Below are 24,102 nucleotides of genomic sequence, written 5' to 3' on the forward strand. Positions count from 1 at the left end.
ATTATTTAAGACTTCATCTTAAAATTTCTAATATTTCTACCAGAAAGATAATAGTTTTAAGTTGAATATCCAACACACACACAGTAAACACAGTAATATCTCACTAGCGATCAAAAAAATGAAGACAGAAAACATTTTTTAAAATTTTAATTCCACACTATATCCACCCTATTTTCCAAAGCATGTAGTCTCATAGCAGTTTACCCAATCAAGGCTCATTCTCACTCTGAGAATATGTCAGTCAGTACATTATTTTGTGCCAAAAATTAGCTCCAGCATCAACCCTTTTTCCCAAGTTCTTGCTTGTAACAAATAATTTCTGCATCATAACAGTATTTCTCTGTTTCATTAATGCTATTTATTAATAATGGCCCCTAAGTACAAGCATAGTGATGCTTGGTCATTATGTTAAGCCTTAAAAAAGTTGCAAAATGCCTAGGTTTTATAAGAAATACTTATCAATCCCTGTTATGCACCATTTTTCACTTAAACCAAGGGTCTTAGAACATATTGGTCATATACATATAATAGAACCTCATTTTACATCTCCCTCACTTTAAAACTTTAACTCCCACTTTTTCCCAACATGAACCTTTTGCATATAATAAGCTTCTCCCCTTTTTTTAATTAATAGAATTTATTTATAAATGTCTCTGCCTCCTCCCTACCTTCCCTGCATCAAAGAAGGCATCACCCATGAGAGAGATATGTATATATAGATTATCTCTTTCATGTTTCCATTTTTCAATTCATTCTCTGGAGGTGACATTCACAAGTTATTCTTGGATGATGTCTCTTAGTTCTACTCAATTTGCTGTTCATTATCTCATGTAGTTCTTTCTGAGTTTTCTTTTTTATTTTTATTTAAAATTTAATTACATTTCATTAAAATTTTAACATTAACATTTTAATTTAAATTATTAAAATATTATATAATGTATATTTAAATTAGTATTAAATTGATTTAAATTTTTAAAAATTTAATTAGCCTGCTCAGAGGGCAGCTAGGTGGCTCAGTGGATTGAGAAACAGAAGATCCTGGATTCAAATCTGGCCTCAGCCACTTTCTAGCTGTGTGATCAATCCTGGGCAAATTATTTAATCCCTAGTGCCTAGCCCTTACCACTCTTCTGCTTTGGAACCAGTACATAGTATTAAAATTCTAAGACAAAAGATAGAGGTTTGTTTGTTTTTATTAGCCTTCTCATTGTTTCTTATAGTTCAGCAGTATTCAGTCATTTACCATAATTTGTTTAGCTTTTCCCCAATTGATGGACATCCCCTCAGTTTTCAGTTCTTTACCATCACAAAGAGGGTTGCTATGAATATTTTAGAAGATCCTCCAGTTGATAGACAAAAGATATGAACAGACAATTTTCAGATAAAGAAACCAATGTAGGTATATGAAAAGAAATGTTCTCAATTACTACTGATCAGAGAAATGCAAATAGAGAGGTGCAAAACAATTCTAAGATAACATCTCACACCCATCAGATTAGTTAAAATGACAAATATTAGAGAGGATGTGGGGGAAAGAGGGCGCTAATATACTATTAATGGAGCTATGAACTGATCCAACCATTTTGGAGAACAATTTGGAACTACATCCATAGTTGTAAAACAGTGTACACCCATAGACCCAGCAATACTATTGCTAGGACTGTTTCCCAAGGACATCAAGGAAAAAGGAAGAGAATCTATTTAATAAGCTTTCAATTAGTATCTTAATTGTTCTGCACTACTGGATTACTATCTCCCCAATAGAGCATGTGTAATCCTCGTTTCTGCTTACAATGTTGCTGCTGGTTATGTTTCCTTTCTCTGCTGAATTGTGCACACCTTTTCCATAGCTGGTAAAACCTTACCTCCTCCAGTAAACCTTTTCTGAGTGTTCTAGCTCATAGTAGTCTCTAGTTTCTCTGAGCACAGAAAGTCAGAGCAATTACTGTCTGTCCCCTCATTAACACTTACTCAGTTCAACATTATTAAGTACTTAATATACTTAAGATGAAGCACCTTGAATGGACTTGAGACAGCACAATTTAGTGAAAAGGGCCTTAGATTTGGAGTCAAAAGATAAGGGTTCAAAGCACTGTCTGTCTGTCCAAGGACAGGTGACTGAACCTTTCGTTCCTTGGTTTCATGACATAAAAATTGAAGAGCTGAGCCTCAATGATGCCTAAAGTCCCTTATATCTATCAACCTATGATCCCTTGAAGTAAGATCCCAATAAAGTAGATAGTAGGGGGCAGTTGGGTAGCTCAGTGGATTGAGAGTCAGGCCTAGAGACGGGAGGTCCTAGGTTCAAATCCGGCCTCAGACACTTCCTAGCTGTGTGACCCTGGGCAAGTCACTTGACCCCATTGCCCACCCTTACCACTCTTCCACCTAAGAACCAATACACAGTAAGTTAAGGGTTTAAAAATAAAGTAGATAGTAGTTACCAATTAAAGTTGAAAACAATATCCTCTTAATGTGTGTGTGCTCTTTTGTTGTGACTTATATAATATTATTAACATGTAATGCTAATTACATATAATATTATTATATTATACTTTAGCTGTTATTATCTTGCTAATAGCTAACATATAACTTTTACATAGCACTTGACAACCTTGGTTCTTCCTAACTCTAGAGTTCTGAAATGTTAGGTGAAGGAGGCCCTTTGGCTGTATTCAGGGAGAAAGATGTCAGATCTGCTGAAATAGAGTATTTATTCGATAATGATAATTGCTAAAAATAATAATAATGCTAATATTTATATAGTGCTTTAATATTTACATAGCAACTTATGTGTTCTATTTCAGTTGAATTTCACAATAGCCCTACAAAGTAAAGCCTGTTGTTATCCTTGACTTCAACTTGAGAATTAAAGAAAGTGTGTCACAGAGAGGCTAAAGTGGCAGGCTTAGGGTCATACAGCTAGTTAGCATCTGAGGCAGTTTTTGAGCTCAAGTCTTGCTGACTCCAAGTCTGGCACTTCACCCACTGTGCTACCTCGCTGTTATTAAATATTTTCAACAGAATCCATTTTGGTCTAAATATATAGACATTTAGATGTTAAATTACCATATTAAACTATGTTTTAACCTGCTGACTCTGTGTTAAAACGGTTTTCTTTCTGATTGATGCAAGGTTCATCCACTGCAGAGTACAACTGGATTTTCTGAAGGACTGTCTCGACATTCAGTTTTGAATATAATTTTAAAACCTGGAGAAAAGAAATCTGTTAAAGTAAAATTTACACCTATCCTCAACAAAACTGTTGCTTCATTAATCATAATCAGGTTTGTCTTTCTGATTTAGGATTGAGTGAATTCTGTATTACATATATAAAAGCCTTAAATAAATTTCTTTCAGAAATGAGTTTACACCCAAAAAATATGTAAATGATTCCCATGATAGACCTACAATGTGATTAAAATATTTTTCTAAGCTACACACTTAATATACTATGTAATAACAGTTTGAACAATAAGAAATGCATTCTGTTTTTATTAAATAGGTAATAGATTCATATATTGTGAACTTGGCATATTTCTTTTTAACAATTTATTTCAGAGCACTGATTTATAAAATCATGGGTTAAAACAATATTTAGATTTTTGTAATTTTTAACATATGCAATTTTTATTCTTATCTAGAAATAATTTAACTGTGGTGGACGCTGTAATGGTACAAGGACAAGGAACAACTGAGAACATAAGGATTGCAGGCAAGCCTCCAGGTCCAGGAAGTTCCTTACGGTTTAAAATCACAGAAGCATTACTGAAAGATTGTTCAGATAGTGAGTATTTCAAAAAATTCCAGAGGCATGAACTGAAACCTTTCCTGCTACCTAGTCATGCACTTTTATATGTTTGTATGAATAACAACTTGAGATGTAAATCCTTGATTTGTTTTCAAAACTAAAAAGGTTCTTTGGATTTGGTCTAGAAATGGCCATTGAAATTAAGTTGCATTAAGTATATGATAACATAACTTAATTTAAATACAAGTTGATTTGTGCTGTGGCAAAATTTCTCATTTCCAATCTTGCCTGTCAAGACTGAATTATTTTCAGGCTGAAGATATATTTCTAAGAGAAATTTTATGGTTATTCTATTATTTAACATTTCTCTAAGAAATATCTCATTATGAAAATAATCATTTATGGGGGCAGCTAGGTGGCTTAGTGAATTGAATCAGGTCTAGAGATCTCAGAGAGATCCTGGGTTCAAATCTGGCCTTAAGACACTTTCTAGCTCTGAGACCCTGGGCATGTCAATTAACACCATTGCCTAGCCTTTAACCACTCTTCTGCTTTGGAACCAAGGCAGAAGGTAAGGATTTATTAAAGGAAAGAAAGAAAAATAATAATCATTTAGTCATTTCATCTTACAGTTTTATTTTGCTTTAAGTAAATGATAAACTCATTTGCTAAATATATTGTTAAATTCCAAATCATGAAGAGGCAAGAATTCTTCTAAGTCCTAATTATTTTTATTTGTCTTGTTTTATTTAGAGATGAAATTAAAAGAACCAAATTTCACACTGAAGAGAACATTCAAAATTGAAAATACTGGGCAACTTCAAATTAATGTAAAGTCCATTGAAATCAGTGGCTATGCATGTGAAGGATATGGATTTAAGGTTGTTAATTGTCAAGAGTTTGTACTAGGTGTCAATGCCTCTAAAGACATTGTTATATTGTAAGTAATTTTTTATTAAATTTAAAAGAAATATTTTCTCATGAGTTCTCCTGCTGAAGTCCCATAAATGTTTTTACAGTATTTTTATAATTTTATTGTAATTAACAATGGGTTTTCACTACTTATAAAAAAATTCCATCATATATAGGATCATTCATTTTTTTTTTTTTGGATCATTGATTTTGCCATTAAGTATGATAGTAATATGTGATGTGCTTTTTTTTTTCCAGCTAATTTTCCTGCTTAAATTTTTAAGGGTTGCTTTATCTCTTAGAGGAGATTAACTTAAAACTACCTATTAAAAAAGACCTGTATTAAGTATGACTTTTAGCCCTTGAGTTTAATATCATTGAACCATCAACAGCCACTTTCTGCGTGCATCCCATGTGCAAGATGATACAGAGTTGTGTTTCGAGCACTTGAATATACAGTCTAATTAGAGAGCCAGAGTGTTTACATAAAAAGATAAATAATGAAAAGTAGCGTGTGATAAATGTTACCTTGTGATAAAGTCAAGTAAATGCAGCCAATCCACAACATTTGTGACTTCAAGCATTCGTGTGATTTTATTGGTATCCTCATTTCACTTTTGCATTGGCAACCACACAGCTATGTGCAGGAGAGGAAAAAAAGAGAGGTTTGATATATGCATATTTTGGGAGTTGCTTGTATCCTACTATTCCCTTCACCGTCTTGGTCACCCCACTGTTGTAAAGAGCTCCCCATGTATTAAGAGTATTGGAAGTGATGTCATCAGTCTCAGCATCTACTAACAGCTCCCTCTCCCTTGGTTTTCAGGGAGTGGACAAGACAATACAGCAGTATTGAAATCAGTATTGGTTTTGTTTTTTGTTTTTTTCAGATGTTTAACACCAAATTAATTAAGATGTTTAACACCAAATTGATAACATGCAAGAAAAAATATTTTGTATATTACCAATCTTATTTTGTATACTGTATTTTATAGGATATTTAATGGTTAGGGAAAATGTATATTAACAGTGAATGTTTTGTTGTTAAGACTTGTATACATAAAAATGTATTTTCAGCAATCTCTAGTGAAAGATTACAGTTTTTGTGGTCATAGGAAACTAACCCCATATTTCCAGTAGGCTCACTGTATCAACATTTGCATTTTTTACATTTGTGCCATTTTCTAAGAACACTATACCCCATGAAAGTTGAAGATTGACTGTAGTATAGAAATTCATGAAAGGAACACATTATTCTGGACTGGGATAGTCAGAAAAGGTTTTTTGGAAGAGATTAAAATGTCACCTAAATATTGACTTGAAGAAAGGGTAGAAGTAGAGCTGAAGTAGAGCTAAACTAGAGGGCATTTTAGCAAAAGGAAATAACATGAATAGAACTAAAGAGAAAGAATAGTGTTTGATATGTTCATTGAGTAGATCAATTTTCCTAGATTGGAGAGGTTGTTTCAGGGACATAAGATTTGGAGAGAAAAATTCTAACCAGGTTACATAGCCTTTGTTTTTGAACAAAAGAATTCTATCTACATAGCAATGTTTTAGGGAGATTGGTATAGCACAAATATAAATATAGAGAAGATTAAAGGCTCAAGACAAGAAGACTGTCTAAGAAATGATTGAAGTGGGTTTAGCTTGAGACACTGAAAGCCTAGACTACAGTAACAGTAGTTGAAAAAGAAATTGAAAAGAAGTGATAAAGAACAGGCAGGATTTGCTTGATAAAAAAAAAATAAAATAAAAAGACCTATATGCCTTTGTCTGGATTCATTACTATGGTAGACCCTGATATGCTCTACCTTTAATTATATCCCCTCAAGCTTACATGGTATCTTTCTCTTCCCATTGTGGGTCTAGTTTAAGATTTTAACTGCCAAGTGCTATCATGTTTAAAATACTTTGATCCTTACTGCCATAATTCTCTTCTAGGTTTACACCTGATTTCACTGCCTCCAGGATTATTCGTGAACTGAAGTTCATTACAGCTTGTGGCTCAGAATTTACTTTTATATTGAACGCATCCCTTCCGTATCATATGTTAGCAACATGTGCAGAAGCCTTGCCCAGACCCAACTGGGAATTGGCATTGTACATAATCATCTCAGGAATAATGAGGTACTATACCAGATGCTTTTTATAGTAGGTTGGAATTTAATGATCATGGGACATATTCAGTAAGCAAAATTCCCTACCATGAATTGTCATATATCTTTGATAATTAAGTATAGTTTTGTCTCTGAAAAAGGCATTATCAATCAATTCCATTAGATGAAATTACTAAAAATGATTAGTACATAATGATTTTGAAAGAAAATAGCTAAAACCAAAAATTCCCCTCTAACCATCCTATTTTATTTTTCTTTTATAGTATCTTACTTGTAAAGATAATTAGGTTGCTTAATTGATTAGTTAATTTTATATAAAAGACAAACAGGAAATTCAAGTTTCTTCTTGGCGATAAATAAATAAATAAATCTTATAGAGGGGTTGCTCTTAAGGTAAATCAGAATTCCATTTAGCCCAAAACTACATAAAATAGATATATGCTTTTAATCTTTAATCCATAATTTTTTTGCATATTGTATTTTCATATCTCAACAAAGGCTTGATAGAGGAAATATTTTTTTGTGCTGTAAAATTGATTTACCACCAAGGTACTATGCATTTGCTTTATTATACTGTCCGGTTTCTTTATCCTGATGTTTGACAATATTGATACCCCAACTTTTTGGCCTCTTGCAGTGTACTCTTTCTCTTGGTAATTGGAACAGCCTATTTAGAAGCTCAAGGAATATGGGAACCGTTTCGAAGGCGTCTGTCATTTGAGGCCTCAAATCCTCCCTTTGATATGGGAAGACCATTTGATCTCAGGAGAATTGTTGGTATTTCATCTGAAGGAAAGTAAGTTCATAGCAGTAATAAATCCTATCCGCATAGATACAGCTACTTTTAAAACCTAATCAAATGCAATATTTATAAAGAACTTTGCACATTGCCTAAAATGTAGTAGATAGTATAGAAACATTGCTTGTTGTTGTGTGGGGTAGAGCAGACCTAATTCAGTTTATTAATTTGCTTTTTATTGAAGTAATGAGCAACAAAACACTCATTCCACAGACAAAGTTTTTTGTAATGACAGCTCACAAATCTTTAGATAGACAGGACAATTGTTGTTTTGGAAATTACCTTTATTTCCAGTTGTCTTCTCCTGGAGCATTTTTTTCTAACCCTTGCCTTCCATCATAGAATCAATACTGGGTATTGGTTCTAAGGCAGAAGAGTGGTAAGGGCTAGGCAAAGCGGGTTAAATGACTTGCCCAGGGTCACACAGCTGTGAAGTGTCTGAGGTCATATTTGAACCCAGAACCTCCTATCTGGGCCTGGCTCTCAATCCACTGAGCCACCCAGCTGCCCCTCTTGGAGCATTTTGTTTTAATGATGAATTGGCTACAGAAGATCATTTTTCTAATTCAATAATGTTGAAAATACAACACACTAATATGGAAATCTGTTTTGCTTGTCTTCACATGTATAATTAATAACATATTACTTGCATTCCCAGTGAGTGGGAAGAAGCAGGCGGGGAGGTAAAGGATTTGGAACTTAAAATTTAAAGAAACAACCAGAATATTAAAAACAAATAACGCCATTTTTAAGAAAAGAAAAATATGCCATTTATGAATTTCATATAGACATAAATTGTTGATTCACCATGCTGTATCCTTTCTCCTGGTAAATAATGCTGTACTTCATTAATCAGTGAAGAACTCTTTGAGCGCTAATTCCTTAGTGTCGTTCTTTTGAAGCAGGAGCACATTTTTAGTCTGTTTATCCTTACAATAATTGGTCCTTTTTCAGCTTGAACAGTCTTGGATCTGACACCAATCACAATTCTGGCAGGGGAATTTATGGAACAGGAGGTTCCTCATCCAGGTCAAGTTCAGGAAATCATAAGCACTGTAATCCATCAGTTCATCTGCACAGCAATAGAAACTCATCTGATGTTGAAAATTTCAAATCCAAAAACAATTCAAACATTAATAGCAGGACTTCTACACAGTCTGCTAACAGAGCAGGTACCTTAGCCTTGGATTCAAGTACAGTCACACAGAGTCACACAGCAGGCAGAAGGTCCAAAGGAGCAAAGCAGAACCAGCACCACAGTCAGGTCCTGCTGGAACAGCACTCCTCACCTCCACCAACAGTGCCTCATCAACCGGAGCATCATCCTGAAAGCTCCATGCCCCCTCCGCCACTTGCTCACCCTTCCCACCCAGAATGTGCCAGCAATTTAAGACACAGCTCAGAAGATTCAGATATCACCAGTCTTATAGAAGCTATGGACAAAGATTTTGACCACACAGAATCCCCATCACTAGATGTATTTACAGAGCAACCTCCATCTCCAATGTCAAAAAACAAAGGTAATCAGACTATTTTTCTTTGGTACTAAAAATTTAAGAAATTCTCATCACGATAGTTATGGTGACAGGATAAACATATCAGTTGACATCCTTCCACAAGGATGTGTCTTAAAATAAAATGCCCACATTCTGTCTTTTCAAAACAGTCACAATTTTCCCCATCAATTTCAATTGTTTAAGATTGCTTGTAAAGCAGATATTTATTACTCATGGACTGTGTTTTGTACTTTAACCCTTAAGATTTTATCTTAGCTGCAGGGAGGGTTAGGCTTTTCTTATTTAGTGGGTATGTATTCAGTGTTAGGGCAGCTGGGTGTGATGAATAATTCAGATCTCATCCCTACCCCTGACCTTCTCTAGCTATGTGATCCTGGACAAGTTATTTAACCTTACTGATCTCCAGGCAACTGATGTGCTGAGTAATAGATGGGTGGTTAGGTGGAAGCTAACAGAATGGCAGATCCTTCCCATTATTCCCATTGATTTGGTGTTAGCAGCACTGAAGAGTAAAGTGATACATTCCAAATGTTCACAGGAGAGGGCAGGGTCTTTCCATTGTCCCCTACTTTTTTTTTTTTTCTTAAATCCTTACCTTCCATCTTAGAATCAATACTGCGTACTGGTTCTAAGGCAAAAGGAGCTGTAAGGGCTAGGCAATGGGGATTAAGTGACTTGCCCAGGGTCACCCAGTTAGGAAGTGTCTGAGGCCAGATTTGAACTTAGGACCTCCTATCTCTAGGTCTGGCTCTCATTCTACTGAGTCACCCAGCTGCCCCCTGTCTCTTTTTAATGAAAAATCTGGATTACTCCTGATTTTCAAGAGCAACATGTGTTTGTAGGTTAGAGAAGGACCACATTAAAGCAACCTGGACTCAATTTCCATCTCTAGCGTGATTTTTGTGACTTTGAACAAGTCATAGCCTTCCTTCCTGGGCTTAATTCCCTCATCTATAGAATGAGTGGTAGAACTTTATGGCTTCTGAGGCCTTTTCTAGCCTGGATATATAATCCTACGTTCCTGCTACAGAGAACAGATAGAATTATGTCAGTTTCTCTTGGAAATTCAGTACATGCACTTAAAGGTGCAGTTTGGGCATGTGATCTCAAAAACATTCGCCATTGCTGGTATACTATACTATAGTGTGGTATAGCAAAAAGAACACTAAATTGGTGGGAGCAAGAGCCCTGGATGTGAGGCAAGGTTCTTCTTTGTACAAGTTGAATAACTGGTCACAATCCTTCTCTGTTCCTCAGTTTCCACATTTATAAAATGAGGGAATTATATTAGATGATCTCTAAGGTTCCCCATTAGCATTAACATTCTTGGATTCTGTGACAGCTTTTGAGTGAACTATTTCTCAATGGAAGCAGGAGTTAAGAGCAATACTGTTTAAATACTTCATATAAGACTTTAAAAACTTTTTAGTGTTTATGAAACAATAATACTTCTATCTCACAGAAGAAGAAATATGGAGACATGAACTGTTTTTCTCATTTTCGTATAAACAACGTTCAGGCATGATTTTTCCTTTCCTTAGTCTGCTTCTTGCACCCTCTGCCTTTCTTCCTGGAATACAGGGCAGGGTACCTCCCTAGTAGTGATTTTTTTGATGGTCTGTACTAGTTCCTCTCCACCAATCAATAGACTAGTTTTCTTGAGGCAAAATAGAGAGGTAGCCACCCCTTGGAAGGATTTTATCCTGGTATAACATTACTAGGATAATATAATGTATTTAAACTATGACACTGTGGAGTGAGAGGAACAATATAATGCATTTGTGTATGTATGGTCAGTCTAATCAGGGAGAGAGCTCAATAGTATAAATTACATCCAGTTTTTGTAATCTTTTGTGGTATTTATTATAGTGTGGGGGAAGGGTCATGGGGCTTGGAAACTTAGATTCCAAAAGTAGTTGTGTTTCCATGGCAAGTTACTTAAACTCTTCTCTGAGCCTGTTTTCTCATCTATACAATAGGGATTACAAATATTTGCACTACCTACCTCACAGTGTTGTTGTGAAGAAAGAGCTTTTTAAACCTGAATGTAAGTTATTATATTTATCAATCATAAGACTGCCTTTACACACTGTGAATTTGTGTTAATTTGTGCAAGTATGGGTGTTGACTTATCTAGGCAATGACTGCTAATAGAGATGACCAGTTTTATGAGATGAGATTTTTATCACTACAGGGCTTGTAAAATGTAAAGTTTTGTTAAGATTCAGACCTCTCTAAGATTTACTTTGTGATCTGAAATATATCAGGAAATCAAGGACCTGTATCTTTTATTAGTTTGGGAACTCCATCCAAAACACATAGTGATGATCAGTCTATAACTTTTAGCCTGAAACCAAGAAAGATTAAGGGACTTAGCCAGGATCAGACATCTGGGGATTGGATTTAAACACCTTTATGCCTAATTCCAAGTCCAACATTCCTACTCAATACAGCTTTGCTAGTTTCACTTAATGACATTTTCACTGTGTTCAGATTCAGATCAACAATCAGTCAGGGACTAAGTGCCCGTCTTAAGCAAGACTCTGTGCTAGAGTTATAAGTACAGAGAATGGGAAATTCCCTCCTCGTGATGAGTTTACATTTGTTTTAACAAGTACACGTGTACACAGCATAAATATAAATTTAAATAAAGAATTTAAATATAAGGTAATTTGGAAGGAGGACATTAGCATGTGGGGAGATCAGGAAAATCTTCATGCCCAAGATAATACCTGAGCTACACCTTAGGAGGAAGAGAAGCACTGTGAGACCAAGTACATTTCAGACATGGGAAGGAGAATAGAATAGCCTAGTGCAAAGACACAAATGGAGTAATTGTGAGGAAGAGTAATATTCAACAAGGCTAAAAAGACAGTATGGGACCTGACTGTGTAGAGCATAAACAGAGCAGTTTACATTTGATCTCAGAAGCAATAGGAAATTGGTTTTCTCAGGGAGTCACATGTCATATTTGAGCTTAAGGGAAATTATTTTGGCAGCATTGTGGATGATGGATTAGAGTGGAGAGTTACTGAAGGCAGGAATACTAATTAGGTTGCTATTGCAGTACTGTCATCAAGAAATAATGGGGGGGGGGGCAGCTGGATGGCTCAGAGGATTGAGAGCCAGGCCTAGAGACAGGAGGTCCTAGGTTCAAATCTGGCCTCAGACACTTCCCAGCTGTGTGACCCTGGGCAAGTCACTTCACCCCCATTGCCCACCCTTACCACTCTGCTGCCTTGGGACCAATACACAGTATTGACTCCAAGACGAAAGGTAAGGGATTATTTAAAAAAAAAAAAAAAAAAGAAGAAGGAGGAGGAGGAGAAGAAAAAGAAGAAGTAGTAATGAGGGCCTGACCTATCATAGTTGTATGAGTGAAGAGAAAGGTTTGGATGAAAGAGATATTCAGAAGTGAGATAGCAAGATATGACAACTGATTGGATTTATAGAGTGAGAAAAAGTAATAAATACAAAATAAACCTGAAATTTTACAAACCTGGGACACTAGAAGGGTGATGGTGCCTTCTATAGAATAGAAAAGTTGGGGGGGGGAGAGAATGAGTTGAGTTTAAGACTTCTCCAGGATGTCCACTTTGAAATGTCCAATGGGCAGTTAGTGATCTAGGACTGAAGCTCAGGGGGAAAGGCTGGGACTGTATATCTAGATCTCAGAGTCACCTACACAGAGATAGCAGTTAAACCCACAGAGACTAATAAGTTCACCAAAAGAAAAAATATAGACCCAGGACCCACCTAATGTTGCCTTTTTGCCTTATGGCTCTTTTACCACACTTGTCCCTGACTGAAACTCTCAGACAAGTAGTTAAATGCTCAAATACCATGCCCACCCCTTTGTATCCTAGTTGCTCTCTGTCCATGCCCTCTAGTCAAGCCTCTGGTGGACTAAGAGGTAAGGGCCTCTTACCAGCATAGCCAAGAGCCACCCCATTCCCACTTGGGTCTTTCAGCCTGCTTCCTGCCCTCTTTCTGATGATGAACACAACCTTTCTTCAGTTCTCTGTTATAGTCAGCTTCAACATTTAACCTGGACTCTCTCCTCTTTCTACACCTCTTTTTGATGTTATTTAGCACATGTCCCTTCCCAGCATATGGCCACCAGCCCAGTTTAGGCCCTCCTCATTTCTCACATAGCCTCCTAATCAGTATTCCCCTGCTTCCATTTCCTTACCAGTTCACCCTCCGCACAACTTTCAGACTAATCTTCTGCTAAAGCAAACTCCTCCAAATGCACAAGCAATCTCATTCTGTCCTCTCTTATCTTCAATCTCTTCCTGTCTACTGGCTGCTTCCCTACTGCCTCCAAACATTCCCCTCTCCCCACAAAAGTATCTCACTTCATACACTGATAATTGCTAGCAACCATCCCGTGTCTCTCCTCCCTTTGGTGACTAAACTCCTATTATAAGTGCCTCAGAGACAACAAGGTGGCTCAGTGGAGAGAGCACCAGACCTGGAGACAGGAGGTCCTGGGTTCACACTTTCTGGTTCTGTGGCCCTGGGTAAGTCACTTAACCCTAATTGCCTAGCCCTTCCTGATTGTCAGCCTTAGAATCAACAATTAGTATTGATTCTAAGACAGAGGGCAAGGTTTTTCTTTTTAAGTGTCTTTACTTCCTTTCCTTTCACTCTTTTAACTCCCACACCTGGCTTATGATTCCATCATTTAACCCAATGTTCTCTCCAAAATTACTAACAGTACCTCAGCTGTGAAATCTAATGGCCTCTCAGTGACAGTATCCGTCACCCTCCTCTTCTTGGTATTATCTTTTCTGTGGGTTTTAATGACACCACCTTCTCTTCTCCTCCCACCTGACCTCTCCCCTTCAGTCTCTTTTGAAGTGTCTTCATCTGAGTCATCTCCATTGATCATGGTTGTCCCCCAAGTAGTCTTTCTTGGATCCTTTTTCTCTGCTCCCTCATGTTGGTTGGTGATCACATCCTCTCCCATGGATTTTCATCTCAACCTAGCTATCACTAATCTTTCAGCTAACCTCGAGTCTTACTCCCTATTGGACATCTTAAACTGGATGTCGATTAAACTCAACATATCTCAAAACATAACTCATTATCTTTCCTCTCAAGGCCTCCCTTATTCCACACTTCGTTATTTTGTCAAGAGCACAACTCCCAAGTCATCTAGCCTAGTCAACCTTGACTCCTCACTATCGCACAAACATAATCCCATTTTACCTCCTTAACATCTCTCACATGTGCCCCCCTTCTCTCTGATACCACCCTCACCCTGATGAAGATCCTCATCACCTCTTGCCTATTGCAATGGCCTGCTAGTCTCTTCCCCATTCAGTCTGTCCTCCTATCAAAGCAATCTTAGTAAAGCAAAGGTCTTATAATGCTACCCCCAACTCAGGAAGCTTTAGTGGCTCCCTTTTTTCCTCTAGGATCTTTTGGCATTCAGAGATCTTTAAAACCTGCTTCCTTGCCACTACCCTTCAATTCTCTTCTTATACCTTAAACCCAGCTGTCTACTACTCTACAGTCCAGTGACTTTGACTATTATTCAAAAAGGACCCTCCATCTCCTGACTTCAGGCATTTTCATTGGCTGTTCTCCATATCTGGAATGCTCTCCTTCCTCAACTTGTGGCTTGCAGAAACTATTCCACATTTTTTTCTTTATATTTCTAGTTCCTACCATAGTAGCTTACATATAGCAAAGTTGATAAATGTGAACTAAACTGAACTGAATTTCATTGAAAGACTGTGCTAGTCTCCAGAGTGTGCCTAAATAGAGACAGCGTGCCATCATCTATAAAGAGATGACACCTCTAAGTTAGGAACACGGAAATTCATGTCCTACTCCTGACATACTGGGATTGTGTGACTCTGGGAAAATCATCTCATTTCCCAGTGCCCCCAGGTAATTCTCTAAGATTAAAACTGTCAGCACAATGAAGAAGTTCCTTCCTTGGAAATTCTCTCTGCTAAGGAAATCACAAATCCAAAACAATAGTAACAAAAAATTAAAGCTGGTTTGGAGACCTCCAGATATCTAAACTATCATGTCCCTCTATTAGTCAAATGATCTCTCTCCTCATCTCCACCTCTAAGAATCCCTGGCTACCTTCAAGAAATCAGCTGAATTGCCACTTTTTCAGTCTCCTTAGCTCCTAGATCCTTCCCTCTACTGCATATATGTATCTAATTATTTGTATGGTATCTCCATCACAGAATGTAAGCTCTTTGAGAGCCATGGCTGTCTTTGCCTTCCTCTATATCCCCAGAACCTGTAGCACTTTTTGTAGCACAGTGCCTGTACAGAGTGCATAATAAATGCTTGCTGATTGGTTCTTAATGTTAATATTTCTTTAGATTTTTTTTTTATTAAAGAAGAATGGTAGATGTGGTTAAAAACTTAAAATCAGGAATCTTGTTTTATTCTCCATAGGGAAAGGAAAACCTCTTCAACGCAAAGTCAAACCACTCAAGAAACGAGAAGAGAAGGAGAGAAGAGGAAAGGGGAAGCCACAAGAGGATGAGCTAAAAGATTCTTTGGCTGATGATGACAGTTCTTCTACCACCACAGAAACCTCAAACCCTGATACAGAACCACTTCTAAAAGAGGTATAAAACTACTAAAGCACAAAAGATACTTTCTTTGATTGGAAAGATATCCCATCAGATAGACAGGAATGTTCTAGATAAAAATTAGACTCCAAGGATGTCTGTCATTTAGCATCAAGCAAATCATTTTACATAACTCTCTCCATTTCCCCAGAAGAAAATAAGGGACACTATTACCTCAGAGTTGTATTGGAGAGAACAAGAGTGAGAGAAAGCTCTTTAAAGGTCACAGTTTAACTGAAATCTGTAGCTTAAACAATGTGTTTCAAAATTTGGGTACCAAAGGGAAAAACTGAATCATGATAGGATAATGCACTGATAGTTGCCTTAAATTCAACATATAATCTGTAAGATAGTATACAGTGATTCTAGGTAAATTAATAGGCTATTTTAGTTTTGATATTCAGAATAATACTGTTCCAATTAAATTCATTATTAGCAGATTTTTTAATGTTATAGTCAAGAATTTGTATTTCACTTTATTTTAAAAGTCTCAGTAATGTTATTGGCATTCACTAATTTTTTAAAATAGAGTCTATATTTATCTTTTACTTTTCATATCAAGAAGAAAACTGACTTCCAACTTTAACATTTCTTCACATTTATTGTGATGTTATATGTATGTTCCTAATACTGCATAAAAAGGATGACAGTTTAAATCAGTTATAAACAAATTTATGAGTTCCATACTTTGCGGCCTTTTCTTTATATTACTTTCAGAGACATTCTGTTATCTTGATAAATGTTTAATATATTTCAACTCCAATTTAATTGAGAATTCATTGGAAATAGCCTCAGTCTAGCCCTTCCTCAACTCTTCTCATTTTTCATTACCTTCGAACAATCTCACAAACTGATTTTCACCTCTGTACTCATTCTCAGATCATTTCCTCAAGCTGTCTATTCCACAGAAATACTTGTTTGTAGCTTTCTATAAAGATTCTACTTACTCTTCCAAGTTTTCTCCCTAAATAGTACTATGCTACTTACATCACCATTTTTCTCCATTTTCTTAGCCACTCATACAAGTTGAACTGTCCCAATTCTGATACCTATTTCACCACTAGCATGTTACTTACCTTCTATGTTACTTTTCTCATATTGGGGTAAATTCTTTCATTACCATCATCCACAGGGTGGCTGTGTTAGAATCCACTATAAATTTTTAAAGCACACCATATAAATATGAATTGCTATTGCTATAGAACCTTATATCATTTATACATTACTTTCTAATTATAATTTTGGGTGGGTATGACTAGTGACAGCAGCCATATATGTCTCCACAAGTTCCCTACATGTAAAGTGCTCATTAAATTTAATTAAGATATTTATCAGGAATGGAGAAAATATGAAGAAAAATATATTTTCCAGATTGTTACTGTGATTTAGCACCCTATAGGGTTGTAGAAATGAATCATCATTAACGATCATGAATTGGAAAGTTGGAAATTATTTGGATCTGGCTCTGACTTGGACCAGACTCCTGGTCATTTAGGTTCACTACAGCAGAAAATGAGACACTCAAGTCATTCCACACTTAGCTATAGTAGAAGAAGGATATTCCCCATAAAAATAGGCATTGAGGGCCATGAGTTGATTTAGATGATCTCTTGCATCCTTCACCCATAGCATAGACCAGCTAAACCTTTAAGACCCCAACCCCACTGGCTGCTTTGTATTGAGGGTAGGAGGAAACCTCGAGTTGAGTTCTTAGTCTCTTGAGCCAACAAAGTCTAAAGAATGTCTTAATATCTTTTAAGGGAAATGTTGCATGTTGGGGGTTGGGGGAAAGAAAGGAAGCTTAAAGGTGTTGTTCCTACCACAGGAAGGCATTGGGAAATGAATTGATTATGCTCAGTTTCAGCACTAGAAAAAACATTTTGTTGATGGTTGTCTCAATGAAAGTTCTAGATTTGAATGGATTTAGAGACTAAGTTACTCCCTTACTAAAAATATCTCTTGAAGTGACATTAAATTGTGCTATTCACCTGACTCTATAACTACCCCAAAAATAAAGAAATAAACATTTTCTCTTTGAAAAGCTTGACAAGATAGAACCATCCACAGAGGTTAAAGATGATCCATTGTAAAGAGATAATGACAGTGATCATTGTGCTCGTGATAAGGATACAGGTTTATTTGATAATCTTATGTCTAGCCAAACTAAACAGATTATGTGTAACCGATTTCACAGGATCCCGAACGCCAAAAGGGAAAACAAGCTGCACCCGATAAACAGGGAGGTGAAATGTCTCAAGGGAAACAGAAAAGCAAAAAACTCTCAGCAAATGTGAAAAAAGAGACCCCAGCAGATGTAAAGCCCCTCAGGTAACACGCAAAAGAAAATCAACACGTATAGAATAATGCTGCTCCAGGCTTGAGGGTGTCCTGGAACCCTCCAAGGTCAGGGAAGTTTGATCACAGCAGACAGTGCACAGTGTGTGTGTCTTGTCTTTTGGCCTTGTTGTTGCAACTTCTCATCTCAAGAACTTCTGTAGGGAGACGTCAGTGATATGGACCTTACGTGCTAAGAGGGCACATGGTAATGTATTGGTGAAAGAACTTTTGATATGGCATTAGAGATCCTGGGTTCAAATCTCAGCTTTTCCTCTTAATACCAATGTAACCATGATCAGGTCAGAGAACTTGTGTCATCTCAATTTCTTCATCTTTAAAAATGAGACTGTTGAACTATTTGGTCTCTAAGGTCCCTTCCAACTCTAAAAATAGGATTTTTCTTTTTTGTTCATTATAATTGCACCTCTTAGTCACTTGATTTTTCAATATTCCTAAGAAACTTTTTAAGACTGTAAGTGGAAGGAAGCTAGTTAACCCAGAGGATAGAGAGCCCAGCTTGGAGTCAGGAGGACCTGGGTTCAAATGTAGCCTCAGATACTTCCTAGCTATATAATCCTGACCAAGTAACTTAACCCCAATTGCCTAGCCTTTACCACTCTTCTGCCTTGGAACAGACACTTAGCATTGATTCTGAGTCAAAAGGTAAGGATTTTTTTTTTATGTAAGTTTTGCAGAGTACCTGATGCCAAACTGTCTTGGAAGGGGATATTCCTCAATGGAAGCTCATAAAGCAGATTAAAAAATAGGTCTAGTAAAAAAATAATAAAAATAATTGAACTTAACATCAAGTAGTATTCTAAGATAGACTGTGTATTTAATAAATACTGAAGTTGCACTTAGTATCCATTATGGCTTAGAACTTGGCATAAAACTTAACAGTATTAGATGCTATTCAAGGAAATTAGTCATACTTTCTTTTATTTAAAATAACAGTATAGGACTGTTGCATGGACTCCAAAGACCACATAAACAAAGCTTTACTGTGTTTGTTTCATCAGCCTACTGTGCACACTTTGATCTTCAAATCTTTAAAATCTCTTTAAAATATGTTACTGGAGGGCATGATAGACTGCTATTTCAGAGAGAAGAACAAAACAGGAAAAATGCCTACTAATTCACATTACTTCTTACATTTGAAACATGGCACCTGCATGCTTTTATTTCATCTATCCAATATTAGCCCCTTTGCTCAGTAGAGTCACTTACCCTTATCAATTAGTGATTTTAAGAAGCCAAAAGGTTTCATAGTAGAGAGCTTTCTCTACTTTTGGAAAGTACAGAATAATACAAATAAAATGACTGTCAACTTTAAAATTAAATTCGAACTACCACTACAGTACCAGAAAAGTAATGTGGTCCTTCTTTAACCTACAAACACATGTATACAAATGTCCCTCTTCCTTACCAACACACACTCACACCAACACTACCAGAGACCTTAAAGCAACTCTCACTGGAGCAGTTATTTAAAGAGGCAAGAGTTGAAATGGAGTGTTTACTGGGCTCTGAAGGTAAGCACCAAAAACACTAAGAAAAGTAGAGATCGCTTTAGAGGATTTAATCCCAACAGTGAACTCTTGGGTATTATAAGTTGTTATGCTTCACTTTATTCTCCTGCATGAAATTCTACCAATTCACAGCCCCTACCTTGTAAATTTGTAAATACTTTGGCGGGGGAGCTTATAGGATAATCCATACAGTTACACATTAATCTCAAATAATTCAATCCTAGTGCTTTTATCCTAACCTAATGGGCAGCTAGGTAGCACAGTGGATTGAGCACCAACCTGAAGTCTGAAAGATGGAAGTTCAAATCCAATCTCAGATTCTTACTAGCTATGTGACCCTGGGCAAGTCATTTAACCTTGCTCTGCCTCAGTTTCTCATCTAAGATAATAATATCTACTTAACCAGCATTGTTGTAATGATCAAATGACATAATAGTAAAGCACTTCACGAACCTTAAAGCTCTATATAAATCCTGCTTGTTGTTATTATTAACATTGATATTAGACTATCTGTCCTGAGGGAATAGGAGTTTTGATTGTAGGGTGGGAGAGGCAGGTAATTTTGAAGCATGGAGCACTTTGGAGTTAGTATACACTTGGGTAGATGCTACAGGAATTCAATTAAAGATATATGAGGTCATCTGGGGTGAGAGGCATTAAGAAAAGGGGTAGCACCAGAGGCAAGCCTCTTTCAGAAATTATTCCTAATTCAACATTGATCCCAGGAAAAAGGAAGGAAGTTATTTCACTTTTTCTTTCTTGAACCATGTGGTCTCATGCTTCCACAAATCAGACTAGTTGAACTACACCAACAAAGGGGTTTTTTAGGCTAATTTGGAAATTTTAGCCATCATTTTATATGGTTTCAATAAGACTGTGATTTTGAATTCCAACTCATTCCTAAATTGAGGTCTACCTGCAAAGAGCTGCAGAGTTAAGAGACATTTAAGATATTCATTTTAAATGACTAAACTTTCATTTCTTCATTAACTGCTACGAGAGCATTCTGCATAATCCTTATATAGCTATATATATATGTAATTCACACATATTTATAAGCATCTCTTAAATTTTCCCGGAAGTCCTTTTAAGTATCAAATGACATACCTGCCCAGGCGTTAAAAACAAAGGGATAAATCTGAATCTGACACCCATGATTGTATTTCAGTTCATTGGAGCTGCCATATACTCCACCAATGGAAAATAAACAACGCAAAAACCTCCCAACCAAGAGTACACTTCAGCAGCATACATTGACAAGTGGATCTAAATCACGAAATCCACAGAAAACAAGAGGTATTGCTCATTTTGATCTTACAAATACCCTGTTTGTGTTTTGATGATAAAAATTAAAATATTGCTTAGAAACCATATTGAGGTGGTTTCTTGATTCCTAGGTCTATAAATATATTAGAGGTATATTTTGAAATAAGACCAGGAGAGAGGGATTCTCTTGCATTAATGGCCATGTTACTATTTGATTTTGTGCAGGTACAAATAATAAGTTAGTGGACAACAGGCCACCTGCCCTAGCAAAATTTCTCCCTGGTGGTCAAGAACTAGGCAACACCAGCAGCTCAGAAGGGGAAAAAGACTCTCCCCCACCAGAGTGGGATTCTGTGCCAATTAATAAAACCGGCAGCTGTAAGTACACTGAGTTAGAGACCAAAGTAGTCTATTTAATGATGAAGAAGAATTAATATTATATCTATATAGTTTTTATAAAAACTAGTGTGCATTGCTTTAAGAAATCTTTGTCACGCAAAATTCTACATTTACAAAATTAATTAGGGGGTGACTATTCACCTTTCAAACTCTCCTTTGCTTTATAAAAGGATTCAATATTGACCTCTTATAAATAGTGCATTTAAAATGTAATTCTTTGTCTCCTTATTTCAACTGAATTTTGGATTTTTTATTACTTTCTCTACTAGTTTCTTTTCCCTTACTTGTCAACAGAAGCCTATTATGATTTAAAATAAGCATTACCTACTTAAGCAGTATAGGGCCAGACTGTACAGAAGTTAAACACAAAAACAATTATAAACTTGTAGAGGACACGAGATCAGGATCTAAAATCAAAGACAATAAAAAAATTGAAGCTATTGATGATAAGATAAGCTAGGCATAGAGAGGCAGAGGACCTTGCAATGGATTTTTTGTGTTTTGTTTTAGCCATTCTCTCAGTCATATATTTTGTCTGCTTTTTATTAGAGAGGAGAACGAAAGAAAAGTATAGAATCAAAGTAGCAATGAGAGATTAAAGTACAGAAACCTCACAGTTCTACAATGCCTCATTCTGGCAAACGTGACAAGAGGTTCTCTAAGGCTATACTAGTAGATGCTGAATGAAAAAGGCTGGGGGTACAGTGCTGGCCACTAACTGTCCAAGGCCAACTCCAGAGAAGATTATTACTGGTAGGGTGGCCTTTACCTAAGCAGCTTTTTAGCCATAGAGACCTATGAGACAAGATAAAATTCAAAAAGGCCCTTAGTCCTTTGTAGATCCTTTCTTCAATTACAGTGACAGTGGCAGACTCAGAGAGAGAGAAAAGGGCAGGGTATGCAAAGGAAAACAAGACAGGCCATGCCTTGGAGGGCACGATCTCAGGAGGGAAGACAGCACATGAACATCTAAGCTATGTAATGGCATTGCACCATTAGACAACTTCTACTTTCCATCAAATAGGAAAGCATTATTTCTTGGATGGTGAAGCATCCCTCTCGATGTACAACACCATGTATGAGCAGTTCACTGGCTAATTGGTGATATACTCTAAGCTTTGCCAGTAACTAGCTTAGGGGAAGAAAAATGCATTTTTTTCCATAAATGTTATTATTTAAATAAGACTGGGGAGGCAGGGTATGAAGCTATCATTTAAGCTTTTGAGTAATGGATATTTAAGACTGATGACAGGCCTCGACTAGCCTGAGTGTTAATAAAGGGCACTTGAGGCCAGAGTTAGTGACAATGTACTGCCCCCAACCTTCTTATTGCTCCCTTTCATTCTTTTTCTCTGTACCTACTCTCTTCCTCCCTTTTATTCTTCTCCTTTCTTTCTTTCTTTCTTCTTCTTTACCTGGACCTTGGACCTTCTGTTGGTCTCTGAAGGAATTTCTTATTCCAGCTGGTCACTCTTTAGTTTAATCAACAAAAATTTGTGAATTTTATATAAAATTTGTGTATTTTGTATAAAATACAATAGGCAGAATTGTGGGTGTAGGAAATGTCATTAGCATGATGTCCAAGAAATAATTATCAATTCTATAGAGAAGAAATTAGATAGAATTTTAATTGGAAAATACTGTAATAATGCACATACATGGAGATTATTATCCCTTGCCTCATTTATACTTCAAGGCATTTGATGGACTCTGAATAGCTGTATTATGATCAAACTATTTCTGCCTGGTGTAAAATAATTAAACCAATTTTTAGAAATAGCTATTCAAGGAGAGAAAGCATTAGGACCTTTTTCTCCTCATACAACTGAAGTCTCCATCTGAGAGGTATGTGGACTTGAACAACATTTTTGATAAGTATACCCTTAGCATAATTAGGGGGTTGTTCATAACAGTGTCAGTCATTAAGGGAAAATCTCAAAGGCATAACCAAATAATAGTGGCTTTTTGCCACTTGCAACCTATTTTGGAGTCATGGTGAGTCTTCCTAGTCCCCATGCTGTTGCTTCTGTTGCCTAGCAGCATTGAAGTAGTTAGAGAATTCCTGACCTCCTGTCAGAGAGAGAAAGAGGTGAAAGAGCAAAATGGTAGGCGAGCCATTAGAATCCCAACAGAATTTACTACTGTTGATCATTCTTGAATTCAGATTAAAGTTAAATATGATACTTTTAATTTCTGCAACTTTATTGCAGAGGTATGTATTAGCCTGAAATCCTTTTCTTTCCGTAAGAAATTGAGTTTCAAGCCTCTATAAAGGTGCTCCCAACGTTTTACCTTAAGGTAAAACTGACATAATAAGAATGAAAGTATTAAATTAATGAGACCTCTTTTTGATTTCTCAGCTACTGATAGTCTTTATAAATTGTCTCTGCAAACCCTCAACGCAGACATTTTCTTGAAGCAACGACAGACCTCACCAACACCTGCCTCACCATCTCCACCCCCTGCATCTTTCTCCTATGTGCCCCGAGGTTCTTACAGCAGTATTGTCAACAGCAGTTCCAGCAAGTAAGTAGAAATCTCTACATGCTATTAAAAATAATTTCTAGACATCCATAGATGTATCCATTTATAGGTGTATTTAAATTATTTTACTTTGAAGGAAGCAAGATGTTTAACCTTGTTTCTATTACTTAGTTAATATTTGAGATTTTTCTGAAAAGTATAGTATGGAATTTTCAATAGTTAAAAGTCAGTCAAAGATATTTAAATTTTTCCCAGTTTGGAGCATTGTGCAGCAATACATTATCGTTACATAAATTTATTTCTTGATTTTAAATTCTCTAATTTTGTTTGTGAGACAATGATTTGTTTATAAGGAACCTGTTAAAATATGCCCCCGAATC

At 36.4% G+C, this 24,102-nt stretch overlaps 1 protein-coding gene across 1 annotated transcript in view; it reads left to right on the forward strand.

Annotated features, from left to right (window-relative positions):
• TMEM131 (transmembrane protein 131) overlaps positions 1 to 24,102 on the forward strand; it is a 256,258-nt gene that overhangs the window by 226,420 nt on the left and 5,736 nt on the right. Inside the window, exons 26-36 of the mRNA XM_044669296.1 lie at positions 3,136 to 3,287; positions 3,645 to 3,787; positions 4,505 to 4,691; positions 6,608 to 6,793; positions 7,421 to 7,579; positions 8,537 to 9,102; positions 15,529 to 15,704; positions 17,902 to 18,035; positions 20,742 to 20,869; positions 21,065 to 21,217; positions 23,599 to 23,764. Of these exons, the coding sequence (XP_044525231.1) occupies positions 3,136 to 3,287; positions 3,645 to 3,787; positions 4,505 to 4,691; positions 6,608 to 6,793; positions 7,421 to 7,579; positions 8,537 to 9,102; positions 15,529 to 15,704; positions 17,902 to 18,035; positions 20,742 to 20,869; positions 21,065 to 21,217; positions 23,599 to 23,764 (2,150 nt within the window). The remainder of the gene's footprint in view (positions 1 to 3,135; positions 3,288 to 3,644; positions 3,788 to 4,504; positions 4,692 to 6,607; positions 6,794 to 7,420; positions 7,580 to 8,536; positions 9,103 to 15,528; positions 15,705 to 17,901; positions 18,036 to 20,741; positions 20,870 to 21,064; positions 21,218 to 23,598; positions 23,765 to 24,102) is intronic.

Source organism: Gracilinanus agilis, chromosome 3 (genome assembly GCF_016433145.1).
Source record: "Gracilinanus agilis isolate LMUSP501 chromosome 3, AgileGrace, whole genome shotgun sequence".
NCBI classification, from domain to species: domain Eukaryota; kingdom Metazoa; phylum Chordata; class Mammalia; order Didelphimorphia; family Didelphidae; genus Gracilinanus; species Gracilinanus agilis.